Source organism: Schistocerca gregaria, chromosome X, assembly GCF_023897955.1.
Source record: "Schistocerca gregaria isolate iqSchGreg1 chromosome X, iqSchGreg1.2, whole genome shotgun sequence".
Taxonomy (NCBI): Eukaryota; Metazoa; Arthropoda; class Insecta; order Orthoptera; family Acrididae; genus Schistocerca; species Schistocerca gregaria.
In genome coordinates, this window is record NC_064931.1 from 831481316 (window position 1) to 831501188 (window position 19873).

At 36.9% G+C, this 19873-nt stretch overlaps 1 protein-coding gene across 4 annotated transcripts in view; it reads right to left on the bottom strand.

Moving 5' to 3' along the window:
• LOC126299335 (WD repeat-containing protein 7) overlaps window positions 1-19873 on the bottom strand; it is a 324063-nt gene that overhangs the window by 21973 nt on the left and 282217 nt on the right. For all 4 annotated transcript variants that reach the window (XM_049991168.1, XM_049991166.1, XM_049991167.1 and 1 more), the window contains one exon: window positions 8025-8207. In XM_049991168.1, coding sequence (XP_049847125.1) covers window positions 8025-8207 — 183 coding nt within the window. The remainder of the gene's footprint in view (window positions 1-8024; window positions 8208-19873) is intronic.

The window sequence follows — 19873 nt, forward strand, 5'->3', positions numbered from 1 at the left end:
ACTAAACAAGGAGATCACGTAAGGGTGCCACAGATGAAAAATCTCCATGGACAGCTGTTATCAAGATGTCAGGAAATCTCACTGACATTATCGACATCAACCCGTCTGGGTGCTAGTCGACTCAGGGGTCCTCCTCCTGTAAAGTCGAATCTGTAGTGGACATGAGATTGAGCAAACAGCCAATGGTAAAACACTGTAACAACACTGGGAATCATCGAAGAGTGAAACAGCACTCACTGGAGTGTTTCTGACAGAACAATGGATAAGCTGGGAGGAAATGGAGAAGATACTGCAAGATGATATCAGTGAACCTTAAGAGAGCCCATGGTCCTCTTCAGTGATCCTCACGAAGGAGGAGGATGGCACATGGGGTTTCTGCATCAACTAATGATGACTGAACAAAATCACGAAGACAGCTGTCTCTACCCACTGCTGCACATTGTTGGCACCCTAGACTGCTTAAAAGAGCAAAGTATTTTTGAAACAAGACTGACAGGAAAAAGACTGTCTTTATAACTCATGGCAGCCTCTAAGAGATCATAGTTATGCAGTTTGAACTATCTAATGCTCCAACTAACTTAAAATGTATGATGGGAACTTGTTTCAACACCTTTGGACGATTTTTCTTTGACAGCTGGATAACATAACTGAAATAGTTAATGGCAACGGATTCTGTCCCAATCCAGAGAAAATATCAACAGTTGCATATTTTCTGACACCTCAGCACATTTGTGATGTGTGAGGTTTTTTCAGAATGTTCTCGTACAACCAGCGATTCATAATAAAGGATTTTGTACCAAATCACAATCCTTGCAAGAACTACTGCTGGGAGATGCCAAATTTTCCTGGAATGAGGCATAAGAAAGATCTTCCCTTATCCTTAAGAAGTTTTTAACAGCAGCTCCAGTTCTTGTATGGCGCAAAAGCTGAGACAAAACTTCACATTGAGGTTAGTGGTTTTGGGTTGCAGCAGCTCTACTACAATTTCAGAAAAGGTGCTAAAGAGGTGATAGTTTGTGCTTCCAAAGTACTCTGAAAGTCTGTCAGTAACCACTCTACAGCTGAGAAAGAGTGCCTTGCAGTTGTTTGGGCCATCAACATGTTCTAGCTGTATTTGGCAAACCTTTCACCAATGAGAAAGATCACCATTCTCAGACACGGGTATCACTTCCCTGGTTTCTACCAACCAATTAGACATTGTGAGAGCCAAAGCAAGGAATGCCAGCAATGCTGCAGTTAGCTCTGTTGCATCTGATACCAATTCTGATTGGAACAGTACCATTCCACCAGACTGAAATTGATCTCTTGGGGAGGTTCTTACAGTCAACAAATAGGAATTGATGACTAGCTCACCTACTACACTGTCAACAAAGCTGCAATGACTGAAAAAGCTCAGGAAACTGCAAGGTTCCTTGTAGAATACAGCATCTTGAAGCATGGAGCACCCCACGTGACGATCTCTGATTATGTTATAAGTTTTCTAGTCGAGACTACTGTCAGAGATAATTTTACAATGCGATATTACTCACTGGATGACTACTGCGTATCCCCCACATACAAATGGCCTGAAAGAATGCTTCAATAAGACACTGTCAGATATTCTCTCAATGTACAATCGTATCAAACAGAGCACTTGGGATACAAAAGTACCCTTTGTAACATTTACACGAACAGGCTAATAAGGGCTTCAAACCATAAAATGGGGTGAATAGAAATAGTTTTCAACTTCAAAAGACAAACTTGATAATTTTAAAAAGAGAAATTAAAATCAAAATTATACTGGATTATATGCTATGCCTAACCTTAAACTTACAATTAGTTCTAGAACCTAGCTCTGTTCTATAACATGAAAATAAATAAATAAAATAAACTGTGTTTCTATCACTCCAGAGAGGGGGTGAATGGAAACAGCAATATTAAACTTTTTGTTGTTGCATTGGTTGATTGGGTGAATAGTAACTTGTCAAAATCTGTTGTGGTTCTAGGAGATGAGAAACAAAATTCATCTGGTTAAAAAAAAGTGTTATTCAGTAAAGAAATAAGAATTTTGCACGAACTGTGATTTTTATTCTATTTTCCAAACAAACGGTGCTATGTCAGTAATTATGTTTTATAACACAGAACTGATGAACTTGGTTTCTTTCTTAATAAATTAAGTCACTGATATCAACTTTAGAAATGATCATGTCTTCGAATCTACAAAGTCTTAGGTACTCTTCAGAAGTAACGGAGAGCTTCCAAACATTGCCTCCTCCACTAAAAATATTTAATCGTTGTTTAATTGGCCTTGATTTTTGTATAAAATAAATTTTCATGCATACAGTCTAAAAACTGCCTACTTTTTCCATGTACTCTGATCACAGTATAATCTACTAGGTTAGGAACTGTGCCATGTGGATCTCCATCTCCATTAAATTGTTAGTCTTCTCCTGAAGCAACACATGCAATTAACTGTTTCTAATCACCCCAAAAATTCCGAAAGCATAACGCTATGTTTTCAATTAGCTGAAACACAAGTCACAACTAAAGCATACTTTAAAACCGAACTTTTGATTAATTAAATGGAACTGCAAATTTGCTTTTCAAGTACTTAAATTAAAACAACACAACTTACACTGGAATTTACACAAAAAGTTCGAAGTAAGAAAATTCACTATCACATATGATGTTTATAATAGAATAAACAAAATATCAGCTGACAGTATCACCAATTTGGAAATTCATAATTTCCTTGTTAGGTTCCCTACCAACATAGAAAAACAAATCTTTGAATGATATTCTCATTTGCCTCCAAACGCAGTACCATAGCACTTTTCTGGAAATTTTGTTTCTGTTCACCCCATTTTATGGTATCATCCTTTCTGCTTCACAGTCATGAGCCTGAAATGTCAGTGGATAAACTGTTCCCATTTCATCTAGACGATACTGAGGATGATTATGTGAAACACGTCATCACCTGCACCAATCAAGCAAGGCAGCCAGCTCTCATATGGAGCCTTGACATTCAGGAGAAGCACTGAGAGCACTACAACAGCAAGTACTGCCCAGTGATATATAGTCTCAGAGTTTGTATGGGTTTCTGCGCACTAATTTGGGCTGTATCAATATTTGTTGCTTGTCTCGATGTCACTATGAAGTTGAGGATTATGACCCTACTTCACAAAGACAAAAATGCAGAGACATTATTCATGTCCCCCATATGAAACACTACTGAAGTTGAGAGGTGGAGATTGACAATAGGGACTCCTAATTCAAGGAAACTGAAGGCCCACTCAGTGATCTTGAAGCTTTAAAGTAAGGAGCTACTTTCGATACTCATCATAGTGAAGAGGATGTGACAACAGGCAAAACCACAAGGACCTGCTAGCGCTCTCATATAGAAGACTGTGGACAAGATCTAGACCCAGTGTGCTGGAGCCATCGTGTTGCTTTTTCTCCTAGAGAGGGAGCAATGTCACGAACTGTGCTGCATGGAGAATGGTGTAGGAGTTAAGTGATTCAGGGATTTTAAATTCTTTTCCAATTTTAAACTAAGACACTAAAAGACAGTGAACTTTCTAAAATAATCGGATCCAGACTTTGCTTTAACATGTTTCAATTTTTATGAAACTAATTGACTTGCCAGACAATAATAAATAAAGTTCGGACATACCCAAAATTGCTGTTGCCTTCGGGGTGTTAAACAGGTATAAAGGCACAAGTTTGACCCTATCCTCTTCTTGTCCTAATTTTTCAGAACTGAGTGACACCTGTCATTAAACATATAAGCCACCCATTAACCATTTCCACAATTTAACATAATTTCAAATCTGTCCACCATACCCATAACAGGTAATTAACAGTGCGCAATGTAATTACATAAAAAGCCCTGTAAATCTTTATATTTTGTTAACTAAACACTAATTGTGTAAACTAAATTACTGACTGAACATAGAGCCCTTCCTCTCTTGTAAATTTGAACCATACAGATTTATTAACAAATGTGTAGTTTCCAAGATTCCGAAATATCATTATGCCAGTTTATAAGTACCCCTCCCAGAAATCTTCAGTCTGTTGCCAGGAGTAACACGAGTAACATCTATGACGAAGTCGGTTCCTGGCAATCACTCAATCACATCATGTAGAAAAATTTGGCAATCATGTACGAAGTACGTATCAAGATCTGTACGAGTTCATACATAATTAATATTTCCATGGAAGTTCATTGCCATCTTCCTATGATCAGCATATCTGCGAGACTCATGTACTGTGTCATCAAGCAGGAACCTGCATTATTTCTTGTTAACTTCTCTGAGGTAACCAGTCAATAAGCTTCCATCTGGGCACCTCCTTCTGTAAACATTATGAACGTCTGTGTATTTGTGTCTTATATCTGTCTTCACTGACTCTTTAAACTGCAGTTAAAGTCACGTTGTTTCTCAGTCAGAACTCTATTATAAATTTGCACTGTGAATAGATGGACACTGTTACACTAAATAGTACGATGTTGGAAGTGCCTGCATGTGACCAAAATTTTACGGATGGGCTGAAATTGATCATCACATTGTCAATAGCAACAATGAATATGGAACAAGTATAATTAATTAAAAGTTATGTTGCCTACGTTATTCTAGACATTACCTTAAAACCAGTTTTCAGTAATTCACAGAACTCCACTGGTGAGACACTAAAATCACAGGTAGTTACATGTCACACCATAATGAAATTTTCCAGTACTCTACACAAGGTGATTGTTAATAAAACTGACGGGATGGATTCCTAACTGGAAATGGAGGAAGAAAGATCCTATGAACCTATATCCGGAAACGCATCGTTGCCACGGTAGATGGTGCTGATTAGTGGAAGTTCCTTGTGTGTTGCAAGCTGTGCGATTGATGCAACATCTTGTAAGCAGCAGAATGGACTGGTATTAGTGTCAGGAACAGGCTGAGGTGGTGTTTGTGTATAGCCAAGCAGATAGAAATGGTTGACAGGCAGCACAGTTATACCAAAACAAGTACCCTCACAGACATCAACCACATCACACAACTTTACAAGCCCTTTTTGGGCATTTGTGTGATCATGGGTCCTTTCAAACAGACAAATGAGCAGGGAGGCGACAGACTGTGTTTACACCAGATCTGGAGGACCGGGTTCTACATAATATGCTAACTCTAAATTTAGCATCTGCATGACCATACACAAATACCATCTCGGCTTGTTCCCAACATGAATAATGGACCACCTTGCTGCTTACAGTACACTGTGTGAATTGCACACCCTGTTACGCACAAGGAACACACGGTGCACGGTCAAAGGAACTTTCATTCATGAGCACCATCTAGCGTGGCAATGATTCATTTACGGACACATGCGCATATGGTCACCCCCCCCCTCCCCCCCCCCCCCCCCTCCATTTCCAGTGAAGAATCTGTCCCTGCAGTTTGTCAGTTTTATTAATGTTCACCCTGTATATGACCTCTGTCAATTTCTACATCATCATCTAGTGATGGACTTCCAGGGCAATGAAATATTTGTCTAATTTCTTCCCCACTGACCTTCACCAGTAATAAGATCTTGTGTTATCACACTCCTTAGCACATAAAATAATTTCATTTCAATTACTTGGCATGTTATATTTTATGGAAGTCCAATGTATAAATATAGATTACTTTACACTCACTATCTCATTCTTTATACCTTTTTAATTTGTTTTATACAACAGATTATGTGCCAAATATCGCTCCACTGAAACAAAACTTTTAACTAAGTCTGTTCATAGCTACTAGTAACAAGTGCATACATAGCATAAAGTCATGTGCTCCTACTGGACAATGGCTGTGTAACATTTTAATACTTGCCAGTAACTATTTTATAAATTATAACCTGACAGTGTGGTTCTACAACAAGGTAAAATTTTTGAAACTTTTTAATATCATCTATGCTTCCACATGTTTAACATCTCTGAAACTCTTACAAGGAAATGGTCCAATCTGACAGTTGAAACCTACCCTCAATCTTTCATGCAGGAAGAATACACTGAATGAAATGCACTGTCAAAATTTTATCTCGTGCACTGCAAGTATTTTTTAAAATATGTTGAAGTTACTCATTTTCGTCACACAAAGAACTGGTTATAACAACAGTTTGCACAGCCCTTCCTGCCTAGCACACAAATCATTGAATAAGCAGACACAGCCATGAGATGCAGGTGTAGTGCCATATAGTGCGAAGTCCAAAGCGCAAATACATGAATTTTAACTACTTAAATCATACCAAAAATGTCGTAAATCATTAATGTTTTGTACAACTTGCAGTTCATATTGACAGCTAAAACTGAGTGAAGTGGCGCAGTGGTTAGCACACTGGACTCTCATTTGGGTGGACAATGATTCAAACCTGCATCCACCCATCCACATTCAAGTTTTCCATGGTCTCCCTAAATCGTTCCAGGCAAATGCCAGGATGGTTCCTTTGAAAGGAAATGGCCAATTTCCTTCCCCATCCTTGACACAATCTGAGCTTGTGCTTGGTCTCCAATGACCTCGATGTCGACATGTAATTATTACACAAGTGACTAGCAGAGGAAAGAAAATCAAGGAAGTGTATTATGATACATTACAAATGTCTTTCATAAGTAGGATTTTAATTTTTTGACACTAAATGTTTCATAAAAATTCCCTCAGCACAGTTCTTATAATAATTTTTGAGTGAAGTACATTTTACTAAAAATGAATCGGTTCCATGTTTACTTCCTGTAGTCATTACACAAATCCAAATTGTTTATTGGATGATGGAAAAAAATTTTTCTTACACCAGGCACACCTGATAAAGGAAAAATTAATGCATTCAGACACTTCACAATCATTACTAGTTTTATTTAGGCAGCAATAGATCTCAGTAAGAAATGGTCATGACATTATTCTGAATATTGTGCTCCATACCAGGTGTACTTGATCAAATTAGTAAAATGTGGTGACAAAACTGACAATGCAGAAACGACTGAAGTTTAACAGTACTGTTCTTCTGATAAACATGAAATGACAAGAGCTATCAAAAATTATATAGCCTGAAAATTTTCTGAAAAGTGCTTTACACTGATCAAAATTCTGTCTTGGGTGGAATCTGAATTTCTTTTCATCAGCATTCTAAAGATAGAGGTGTCATTATGTCCAGGACAAGAGTCCAACAAAAGCAACAAATTATTTTCAGCAGATGATGAGAAGACATTTTAGATGTAACATTGAAAATTATTCTTTCCCATTTTTCCTGTTTTTGCTATGTCGATTCTAAGATTTTTACAAGTAAAGAGTCGTCGTTTTTTTAATTTATGTCCTAATTTGGCTTGATGTTACTGAAGACAGATATAAAGCTGTGGAAACAGTAATGCAATTATACTTATCACAGGCAATGTTGTATAACAATGTGTCATAGCATTTATCAAGTACACATGCGACTCAGACTTTTTTTTCACTCGAAATGATATATTGCAGTTTGCAAACAATTCTTGCACAAAACCTGACTGGCTTTATACACCGCATTTTAGAGGCTAACAAGAAGCTTTGTCTTCACACTAGCTAAAATATTTCTCTATAGTATAACCTATTGATAATATTTCCTCCAAAGATTTACTTGAGGTAAACTTCACAATTTTGCAACTTCCTTTTACATACCATTTCCTGTATCTGTTTAACCAGGTCAAAGAAGCCTGGAAACCAGTAACGTTCATATAACTTGGAATTCAGAGTGCCCAATCTCTTAGATCTCCCATGGTAACGAACTTTTTGAATAGTTTTTCTTTCAGACTTTTCTGAGTTTCATTTTGGCACATATTTTGTACTTCATGTAAATCTTTCTTCCTCTTATACAATTCATAACCAGAATTGATGAAACAAAACTGGCTCTACACACTTCCAAAATTCTGTAGTGGAGTATCACTTGATCTATACATTTCCTTAAATACTATAGAATTCCATGACCCCCCCCCCCCTCTCTCTAAAGGGCACAATGCATCAACTACATTTAGGAAACAGCAACCATCTTACCTGACATTTATTGGAACGTAGTTCATACAAAGCTACTTGTCCACCTTTTGCGCCAACTGCAATACGCCGTGTATTTGGACAGTGGCTAACTTGATTGAAGCGACATACTGCAGGGAATATGTCATTCAGGCGGTTTGTCTTTAGATGGCCTGGATCTAAGCAATGAAGCACTATGTCCATAACCTATAAAAAACACACACAAAAAGATTTAGGAGTTGAGCGATGAACATGAACAAAAGAGCATTTCCTACAAATGTAAACCCTATGCTTCTTGTTAATCTGCTTAATGAGTGTAGTGATGCAAATACTCCTCATATAACAGATTATCAAACAATAATTGAAACACACAATTTTGAAAACTATCCATGTAGTTTTAAAAGTGTCCAATCAGTAGGCTGGAACTGGTGGACTGAGAACCATCCTCTGTGAACTAACTTCTGTTGTTATAGATGTTCAGGACCAGCAAGATGTGTTTCTTCGAAGAATAGAGGTACAGTTTATTCTTGTTTGATCCCATGCATGACACTGCGCAGAGAGAACAGCAATTTCTGGTGCCTTTGACCTGTTATATCTTGGGCAACAGTTGGTTGAAAGAAATGAAATTTGCCTATATTGTACAACTTCTTGTATTCTCTTACGAACAATAAAGAAAAGAATTTTATGAATGATACTCAGCCGGAAAATTTCAAGCAAAATTGCCCAAAAATATGTCAAATTTTGGCTTTCATATGTCTTGGGGACTAAAGATATGATTACTGTGAAACTTGGCATGTAGTAACCTAACAAGACAAGGTTCTTAAATATTCAGTTTCATTTATGTACTGCTGTCCAATACTGAATGAATTAAGTGCAAAACTGAAGTTTTTGTAAAAAGGCCAAAAATGTGGTATTTTTGACCTGATTTTGCAAATAACTATGCTCTATAAAACCCTCCAAAGCTGAGCTGCTTAGAAAGACCATGATCTGAACTACAAATTATTTATTTGAGTACCCAATGTGGCTAACAATGCTAGATAATTTGAATCAAACTTGGGTATGAAAATCACAGCATAAAAAAATTAAAACTTTGTATTCTTGTATCTCTTTAAACACATGCTGAACATAAAACGTAATGTGCAGTAGCTTGGTAGCATAAAGATCTGAAATACAAAGTTTCATGCACTTGTTATTTTCCAAAAATCTACAAATTTGTTGAAACTATGATGATTTTTGTGAAATGACAAAAATATGGTATATGTGACACTTCTTTTACAAATACCATTTTCTATTAAAGCTTAAAAACCAGTCTCATTCAAAACAATGTGTTTTAAGGCCCCAGAACAGTGAGTTTCTTTTCCAACATGGGATAATAATGCTACTTAAATTAAAGCAGACTAGCCAGAAAAATTGCACTGAAAATAAAGTTTTAACTTTGGATTCTTATATCTCATCGATTTAAGTCATAATGAACATGAAACTTTGGACATAATCACTTAGCAATTTTTGGTTTTCTAATATAAAATATCGTCCATGTCCAGCTTTCCAAATTTCTGCAAAATCAATTTTAACTTCATTTCCAGAAAAATTACAAATATATATATCATATTGAGTTTGTTTTCCCATAATTTGCTTTCCATAACTGATTTCATACTAATCACTGTTGGAAAGAGTGTGTTTTCAAGCATCAAAAAAATTATGTTCAACTTAGCAATGTGTGCTAACATTACCCAAAAATGACAGATGAAATTGAGAGGAGATGTATCACAGCAGCAGACTACATTGCAGGAACCTGTTGTCCATGCTTCATTGCATGTAGTTTCTATTTTTAAATTGACCACTACATTGTCCATGGTGACATTAGCACTACCCATTCTAGAACATGAACAGGTAACCACATTGTCATATGGGTTATACAATACCAGATACGGACAGGTTTCTTCATCTAGGATCCCAAGCCTGTAATTTGTTTCCTTAATTTAGGTTCCAGTGACTTATTAAAAATTATTAGTTTGTTATTGAAGATACTGCTCAGGGGTCAGGAGTTTCACTGGGAAAATTCACAAGCTACATTACATCCTTTTGTAGCTTATTAACTCAAAGAGGGTATATTGCAAACTGTCTGTTGCTGCATTTTTTGAGATCACTGTCAACATGATATGGTACCTGTTTATTCAAAAATTGACTGACTTTTCCTCAAACCAAACAAATATCACTTAAATAAATTATTACAGTGACGTCTTAGCTGCAAAATAAAAAAAAAAAGTAAGAATTTTGTCAACCTGTGTAGCCTCAAAAACAGTTTCAACTTTGGTATTGAAATGATCACTTTTGGCACCGGCCATATGTGATGGGATTAGTGGCACAACTAAGCGATTGGCTATTCACACTATATCTATTCAACTTCTGTGACCAAAATGTATATGGCATCAATTATATAAACAAGAAATCTAAGGAAGTACAAAGTTTCAAGAAGTAAGATAGCGAGGAAGCACCATGGTGCTGGTATGAGAGATGATCACCAGTTTGTACCACTTCACTTGAGCTCTGTTGGTATTATCAAAGTTTCTAATGGCACAATAAGTTTTGTTGCCAGAGTATCATGTGGAGCCATGCTAAGTCTGAAATTGATGGATCTGTTACCTGGCTGTTCCGTTACCTGTACATATGAAAATGAATTGTTGACAGGCAACATTACAGACATATCAACTAAACAAAATTATGACCTGATAAAATTTATGCATCCTCAAAGCCCAGCTCATTCATTCCATTGGCCCAAAAGACAGGATGCTTGTTGGGTACCAGGACACTACCTCATTTCCACACTCTTTCCCCTCAGTATCATCGTCTAACCAACAGTATCAATTTCCAGAAAATCAACTGCAGAAAGTGGTTCAAAAATTACAAAAAAAGTAATCTTTAGAAGCTTAAAATCAAAACTGATATTATTTTCTGCTTGCCAGCTATGTGAGATACTCTTTCAGATTTGGGAACTGAAGATAAGATTTTTAGCAAATGGCTTTGTAAGCAGACATGCACCACCACAAGGCTTTGAAATGTAAATTAAGAAACCAAATTATAGGCTTGGGAACTTGAATGAAGAAACCTACTCGTGGTACTGTGTGATCTCTATGACAATGGAGTTACCAGTTCATGTTCTGGAACAGGTAGCGACAATGTCACCATGGACCAATACAATATATTGAGACATTACTTGTCAATTTAAAAACAGAAACCACATCCAACAAAACATGGGCAACACTGCCACGATAGATTCTCTCAAATTCAGATATTGTTCTACATCTGTATCTACATGATTAGTCTGCAATTCACAATTAAGTGCCTGGCAGAGGATACCTCGAACCTCCTTTCAGCTACTTCTTTATTGTTCCACACTTGAGCAATGCACAAGTAAAATGAACACTTAAAACTTTATGTCTGAGCTCTGATTTATTTTATTATGATGATAATTTCTCCTTATGTAGGTGGGTAATAATAAAATATTTTCACACTCTGAGAAAAAAAGTTAGTGATTGAAATTGCATGAGAAGGTCCTGCTGCAGCAGAAAATGCCTTTTTTTTTTTTTTTTAATGAGTGCCACCCTGATTTGTGTTTCACATTCATGACACTCACTCTCCTATTTCATGATTATACAAAATGAGCTGCTTTTCTCTGAACTTTTTGATGTCCTCTGTCAATCCTATCTGATGCGGATCCAACACCGCACAGTAATACTCCAGAAATGGGTGGACAAGTGTAGAGTATATAGTATCTTTATTTAACCTGTTACAATTTTCTAAGTATTCTGCCAATAAATCACAGTCTTTGGTTTGCTTTCCCCACAACACTACCCGTGTGATCGTTCCAGATTAAGTTATTCATAATTGTAGTCCTTAAATATTTTGTTGAGTTTACCGCCTTTGGATTTGTGAGACTTATCGTATAACTAAAATTTTCTAAGCGGATGCTATTTAGTGCTCATGTGGATGACTTTATACATCTCACGATTTGGAGTGAATTTCCACTTTTTGCACCATACAAATATTGTGGCTAAACCATTTTGCAATTAGTTTTGATCATCTGATTACGTTACATGAGGGTAAATAACATCATCTGCAAACATTGCTAAGAAGAGTGCTCAGATTGTCTCCTAAATAATTAATGTAGATCAGGAACAACAGAGAGCCTACAAAACTTCCTTTGGGAATGTCAGATATTATTTCTGTTTTACTCGACGACTTTCTGTCAATTACTACGAATTTTTTTAAATTTTTTATTTACATGTCAAGTTCTGTAGGACTAAATTTCCAAGGTCATGGAACGTACCAGTACCTGAAATTACAACATAAAAGTAATAACAGATAAAAATAAAATGTGTATGAACCCAAACAAAGTCAATCCATAAGTTTATGTAAACACAATCAATAATATAACAAGAATCAGCTTAATTTTTCAAGGAACTCCTTGACAGAATAGAAGGATTCACCCACGAGGAAACTCTTCAGTTTTGATTTGAAAGCATGTGGATTACTGCTAAGATTTTTGAATTTGAGTGGTAGTTATTGAAAATGGATGCAGCAGTATACTGCACACCTTTCTGCACAAGAGGTAAGGAAGTTCGATCCAAATGCAGGTTTGATTTCTGCCGAGCATAAACTGAGTGAAAGTTGCTTATTCTTGGGAATAAGCTAATATTGTTAACTAGAAATGACAGTACGGAATATATATATTGAGAGGCCAATGTCAAAATGCCCAGATATGTGAACATGGGTCGACAAGAGGTTGGTGAACTTACACCACTTATTGCCCAAACCACCTGTTTCTGAGCCATAAGTATCTTTTTAGAATGGGAAGAGTTACCCCAAAATATAATACCATATGACATAAGCAAATGAAAATAAGCAAACTAGACTAATTTTTGTGTCGAATGATCACTAACTTCAGATATCATTCGAATAGTGAAAATGGCAGCATTAAGTCTTTGAACAATATCCTGAATGTGGGCTTAATACGACAGCTTACTATCTATCTGAACACCTAGAAATTTGAACTGTTCAGTTTCACTAATCATATGCCCAGTCTGTGAAATTAAAATGTCAGGTTTTGTTGAATAGTGTGTTAGAAACTGTAAAAACTGAGTCTTGCTGTGATTTAGTGTTAGTTTATATTCTACAAGCCATGAACTTGGGTCATGAACTGCACTATTTGAAACCGAGCCAATGTTGCAGACAACATCCTTTACTACCAAGCTAGTGTCATCAGCAAACAGAAATATTTTATTAGAGTTAACCATAATACTAAAGGGTATGTCAGTTATATAAATAAGGAACAGGAGTTACCCCAACACTGATCCCCGGGGCAACCCCCCCCCCCCCCCCCCCCCCACTTGACCATACCCCACTCAGACCTTAAATCAACAGCCATTCTCAACATTGTGAATAATGACCTTTTGCTGTCTGTTGCTAAAGTAAGAGGCGAACCAATTGTGAGCTACTCCCTGTATTCTGTAATGGTCCAACTTCTGGAGCAGTACTTCATGATCAACACAATAAAACACCTTAGTTAAATCAGAAACTATGCCTAGCATTCAAAACCTTTTTTTCAACCCATCCAGTACCTCACAGAGAAAAGAGAATATATCATTTCCAGTTGTTAACTGACTTCAAAAGCCGAACTGTATATTTGATACCAAATCGTGTGATATAAAATGATTAATTATCCTTACATTCACAGTCTTTTCAATAACTTTAGCAAACACTGACTGCATAGACACAGGTCTAAAATTGTCTACATTACTCCTTTCTCCAATTTTATAAAGCAGCTTTACACTGAGTACTTTACTCATTCAGGAAAAATATAGTGCTACCATGTGCGGCACAGTAAATGGCTCTGAGCACTATGGGACTTAACATCTAAGGTCATCAGTCCCCCAGAACTTGGAACTACTTAAACCTAACCAACCTAAGGCCATCACACACATCCATGCCCGAGGCAGGATTCGAACCTGCAACCGTAGCGAACGCGTGGTTCCAGGCTGAAGCGCCTAGAACCTCTCGGCCACAATGGCCGGCTGCGGCACAGTACTTTAATATTCTGCTAGGCACCCCATCATAACTATAAGAGTCCTTAGTGTTCAGTGATTTAATTACTGACTCAGTCTCCCCCTTGTCTGTATCACAGAGGAGTATTTCAGACATTAATCTCAGAAAGGCATTTGCCAAGAAAGTTATGAGTGTCTCTGCAGAAACTAAATTTTTATTTAATTCACCAGCAATGATCAGAAAATGATTGTTAAATACTGTACATAAATCTGATTTATCAGTAACAGAAATATTTTTACTGCGAACTGACTTTATATCGTCGACCTTGTGTTGCTGACCAGACACTTCCTTCACAACCGACCATATGGTTTTAATTTTATCCTGTGAATTAGCTTTTCGATTTGCATACCACATACTCTTTGCCTTCCTAATAACATTGTAAGCACCTCACAATACTGTTTGTAATGAGCTACTGTTCCTTGATTGTGACAACTTCAAACGTTTTGAAATAATTCCCACTTTGTTCTACATGATATCCTTATCCCACTAGTCAGCCAACTGGGCTGTCTATTATTGATAGTACCCCATTTAGAAGGTTCTAATGGAAAGAAACTCTCGAAGAGCACAAGAAATGTGTTAAGGAAAGCATTATATTTATCATCTATGTTATCAGTACTGTCAACATCCTGCCACTCTTGTTCCTTGATAAGGTGTAAAAAACTCTCTATTGCTGTTGGATTAACTATCCTACATAGTTTGTAATTATATGTGACATTTGTTTGAGTACAAAAGCCTTTTAGTGTTAAAATTAGTGCATCATGGTCTGAAAGGCCATTCACCCTTTAACTAACAGAATACCCCATCTAATGAAGCATGAATAAAAATATTGTCTATGGCTGTGCTACTGTTCCCCTGCACCCTAGTTGGAAAAAACACAGTCTGCATCAGATCATATGAGATCTGCCAACATCCTTTTTCTTGCACCATCATATACAATATTTATATTGAAGTCACCACAAATAACTAATTTCTGGCACTTCCTATAAAATGAATCAAGAAAAGACTCTAGCTTGAGAAGAGATGCTCTGAAGTCAGTCAGGGGACCTATAAACAACAACAATTACAAGTTTAGTTTCACTAAATTCAACTGCCTCTGCACTACATTCAAATATACGTATGTGCAGTGCAGTGATACATCTACGGACTCAAATGGAGTACTGTTTTTACATACATGGCCACTCCCCCACCCCACAAGTAACGCCTGGAAAAACAGACAACCAATCTGTATCCTGGTAAAGGAAGCCTCTGAATTGTCAAATTATGTAAGTGGTACTATGACATACCAATAATTTCATAGTAAACATCTATAAGCAGTTCACTAACTTTATCTCTAATACCTCTTATATTTTGATGAAATACGCTAATTCCTTCTCTGCTTGGAAACATGACATCCTCTGAAAGTGAGCCCTTAGTTAGAGGGACTTCCTTTAAGCAGGTATGCCTATCAGATGACTTCAATCTAAAAAGGGTGCAGCTCTAACACCAATGACTACAGGAATTTTTCCAGAAGTGATCCCACCATCACCACTCACTACACTGTCACCTATAAGCTTTGCCAACCTCTCCTTTCCATATCTATTGAGGTGCAGGCCATGCCTAATGAAATACGGTCTACTGATAGGCTCAACTGGCGCCACTGAAATGTAACCCCATCAGAGCCTTATGCAACCCCATGTTAACGTGCCCAACAGCCACATTAAAAGATAAGGCCAATTATGACACTGAAACAGTTGCACAAAATGCACATTAGTGTCACCAGTCTGAGTAGCCATCTTTGCCAGGTCGCCACCTACATAATATTCCCCATCCCTATCAAGATTGTTTCTTGCTCCACTCACTATCACTACCTGATCCTCTTTCGTAAAATTCTTACATAACTCCCCTATGTTGTCAGTCACCTGAGCCAACCCTGCACTAGGATTCACAATGTTTGTGATCTGGTAATTATCCCCCAACACTTCCTGCAACTGCTGGCCCACACCTCTACCGTGCTAACTACCTAGCAGCAGAACCTCCTCCTTGCTGTTATGCTTTGCAACTGACCTGGGCCTCCTAACTGCTGAGGACTGCTGCATGTTTCCTGCACCTACAGCTACAAGAGGATCCTCTCCACTCAACTCTGACAGTTGGTCAACTCTATTGCATATACATAAAGTATAACTGCCTGAATACCTCCTCCTCCTAGCTGCCTTCTTGCCAACTGCCAGTTCCTATTATTCCCCAGTACCCTTCACCCTTCTCAGCCTACCTATTTCCTCTGTTGTGTGTTGTAACTGCACCTGAAGGGCACAGATCTTATGCTCTTGTTCCTCTATCAACTTATTTCTGCTATAGATTCTGCATTCTCAGGAGAGGATCTCACTAGAATGCCCACTGGCTTTCCCACTGCATTCCCCCGTAAGTTCGTAACTAACAATAACGGTCTCAAAATTCTCTGTCTACTAAGAGAGCAACTACTTGTATTAATACAAGTACAGAACAGCTAATACCAATACCAACAAAACTTCACAAAGTTATTAGCCATAACCAAAAATTCAATCAGCCACTGGAACACTCAACGAAGTTAAAATACTGAATGAAAATTTTACTGAAATATTTCACCAGAAACAATAAGAAACGTCAGCTGCAAACTAAAGTTCGAAATTTACTAAACAGCTTCAATGCGTAGAAAACTCTAAAGAACACAACAAGCAAACATTTCCAAAAGTTTATTAAACCATTATTTTGCCACAAACAGCATGCAACACCCCTGAAAACGTAATCTAATAACTGTATAACAGTGTACAAATAGCTTTGACAGTACTTAGCTTTATAACTGCTACAGCTGCAACTGCACGCCGCAAAATGTAAACACACTACTGAGGTGTAAGGCTGGACGAACAACTAAGAATACTCGCGAATAACAGACCACTCCAGTCAATAGCACAGGAAATCATGAATCCAGCCACAAAACTGAGATGATACTCCATGGGCACCAAATTTAATTGGGAGGCGCTTTTGAGGAACAGTGTCAAAAGCATTCTGGAAACCTAAAAATATGGAATTTATTTGATGTCCCCTATCGATAGCACTCATTACTTCATGAGAATGAAGAGCTAGCTGTGTTTCACAAGAACAATATTTTTGAATCGGTGTTGGCTATTTGTCAATAAATTATTTTCTTCGAAGTGATTCAAAGAGTTTGAGCACAGTATTGTTAGCAGTTATTGGAAAATTGAACATGATTTTCTGGATGCTAGAAAACAAGCTCTTTCTAACTGTAATTAGTTTGACATCAATTAGGGAAAGCAAATTTAATGTGATCTATGTCTGCAATTTTTACAGAAATCAAGTTTGAACTGATTCTGTGGAAATTTGGAAAGCTGGATGTAAATGATATTTTACATTAGAAAACCAGAAGTTGCTTAGTGGTTACAACCAAAGTTTCTTGTTTACCAAGACTTTAATCAATGAGAAACAAAAATCCAAAGTTAAAACATTGTTTGCAGCATGATTTTTCTGGCTAGTTTGCTTTAATATAAGTAGTATTGTTAGCCCCATGCAGGAAATGAAACCCACTGTTCTGGGGGGCTTAAAACATTTTTTTGAATGAGACTGGTTTTGAAGCTTTAATCGAAAATTATATTTCTAAAAGAAGTGTCACATATACCATATTTTCACCATTTCACAAAACTTCTCATATTTTCAATGAATCTTTAGTTTTTTGGAAAATAATAGGCGAACAAAACTTTGTATTCCATAGAAAATGGTATTTGTAAAGGAAGTGTCACATACACCACATTTTCACCGTTTCACAAGATTTATCATATTTTTGATGATTTTTTTTATTTTTGGAAAACAATACTTGAATGAAATTTTGTATTCCACATCCATGTGCTACTGAACCATTGTGTATTAGTTTCATGTTCAGCATGCATTTACAATATTGTAGAACACCAGGTTCGAATTATTTTTATGCCACGAATTTTGTGATCAACTTCAATTCAAATTATCTAGCATTACTAGCTTGCATTGGATAATCAAATACACACTGTTTTGTGGATGATGATAATGTTTGGTTTTTGGGGAGCTCAACTGTGTGGTCATCAGCGCCCGTATGAAGTCCCAATTTTTTCACAGTCTCATCGAGCCACTGTCACAAATGATGATGATGATGATGATGATGATGATGATGACAACACAAACACCCAGTCCCCAAGCAGAGAAAATCCCAAACCCCGTGATCCAGAGGCAGCAACGCTCGCCACTAAACCAAGAGTTGCGGACTCTGTATTGTGGATAAAACCATGGCATTTCTAGTGAGCCCACTTTGGAGGGTTTTATAGAACACAGTTCTTTGAATAATGAGCATGAAAATACTGCATTTTTGCCCTTTTTACATACTCTTTCTATTTTGTGTTTAATTTATTTAGTATTGAAAAGTAATACATAAGTGAGACTTTACATTTGAGAACCTTGGGTTGTTCAATTACTACATGCCAAGTTTCACGTTTGTCATACCTTTAGTCCCCGAGACATAAGAAGCCAAAATTTGACAATTTTATTTGGCGATTTTGCATAATATGTTATGGCTGAATACCACTCATAAAATTCTTTTCTTTATTATTCTTAAGAGAAGACACAAAATTATACAAGATGTCCTAATTTCATTTCTTTCCACAAACTTTTGCCCTAGATACAAGAGCTTTAAAAACGAAAAATTCACACTCGCTTTGCACAATGTCGCTCACGGAGTCAGTCAAATGACTATATATCAGCCAGTATTGCTTCGATGAATGTTAAAATTTACCATTGTTCATTGGGGACATGTGTTCATTTTTTAACATAATCTGAGATGGTCGAGCAGGGATGCCTTGGTGAGTTGACGTGGAATTACCCATATACGTCTGTACTCAAAAATCCACTGTACAGTCTCGGTTTTTTTTTACCTACTATCATTTCCTTATGTTGATGGACTCTTGCTGGTCTTTTGCCTAAATGTCGATTTTCTTTTGGACATCTTGGTTTTGAAACAATCAGCTATTCATGCTGCCTGTCTTGTCACTTATACACACAAAAAATAATAATGATTCATTCACACTTGACTGAGAGACACCATGAGCTACATTAACTGCTATTTCTTTAATAATTTTCTTGGTTTGCCTAAGGTTCTGCATGATGTACAGAACTTCCTTTATGGTAAATTTGACAGCTAATTTCAGTAGTTCAGCATCTTCACCATGAACTTTGTTACTTTTTAGCCTTTTGATTTGTCTACAATTTACTCTTTATTTGCTGCTTATGAATCTGGATAGCTTTTTGAGAGAATTTCAGGCAGAAATCTTTGTGTGGCTCAGAGCAATTTAGGAGTTACTTAAAACATTCAGAAAGTTCTCTAGCTGTTAAGTGCTGTCTGTCCATTTTCCTTCTTGAAACAGAGATTTTGGCACTGGAACACATTTAGCTTCATAATAAATGTTTTATAGAAATTCCTTCTTTTTTGGTAAGAGATGGCACATAACAATCAATAAAATGAAATGTGACTCAAAGCATTTGTACAAGCGAAGCGATTTAATATTATTTGATTACAGTACTTATGACACACCATTTGAATCAGGACTGCACTTAAATGTTAAATGGTGGAATAAATACAATGTGTGACAACTCTTTCAGGACTCATAAGATGCACCTAAGTTACTGTAACTGTTCTAAAACATCCAATAAACCTCAAACTTCCTTGGTTTCAGATATTTAATGCATTGTCTGCCTCCACAGCCTAACATCCCTCTGCC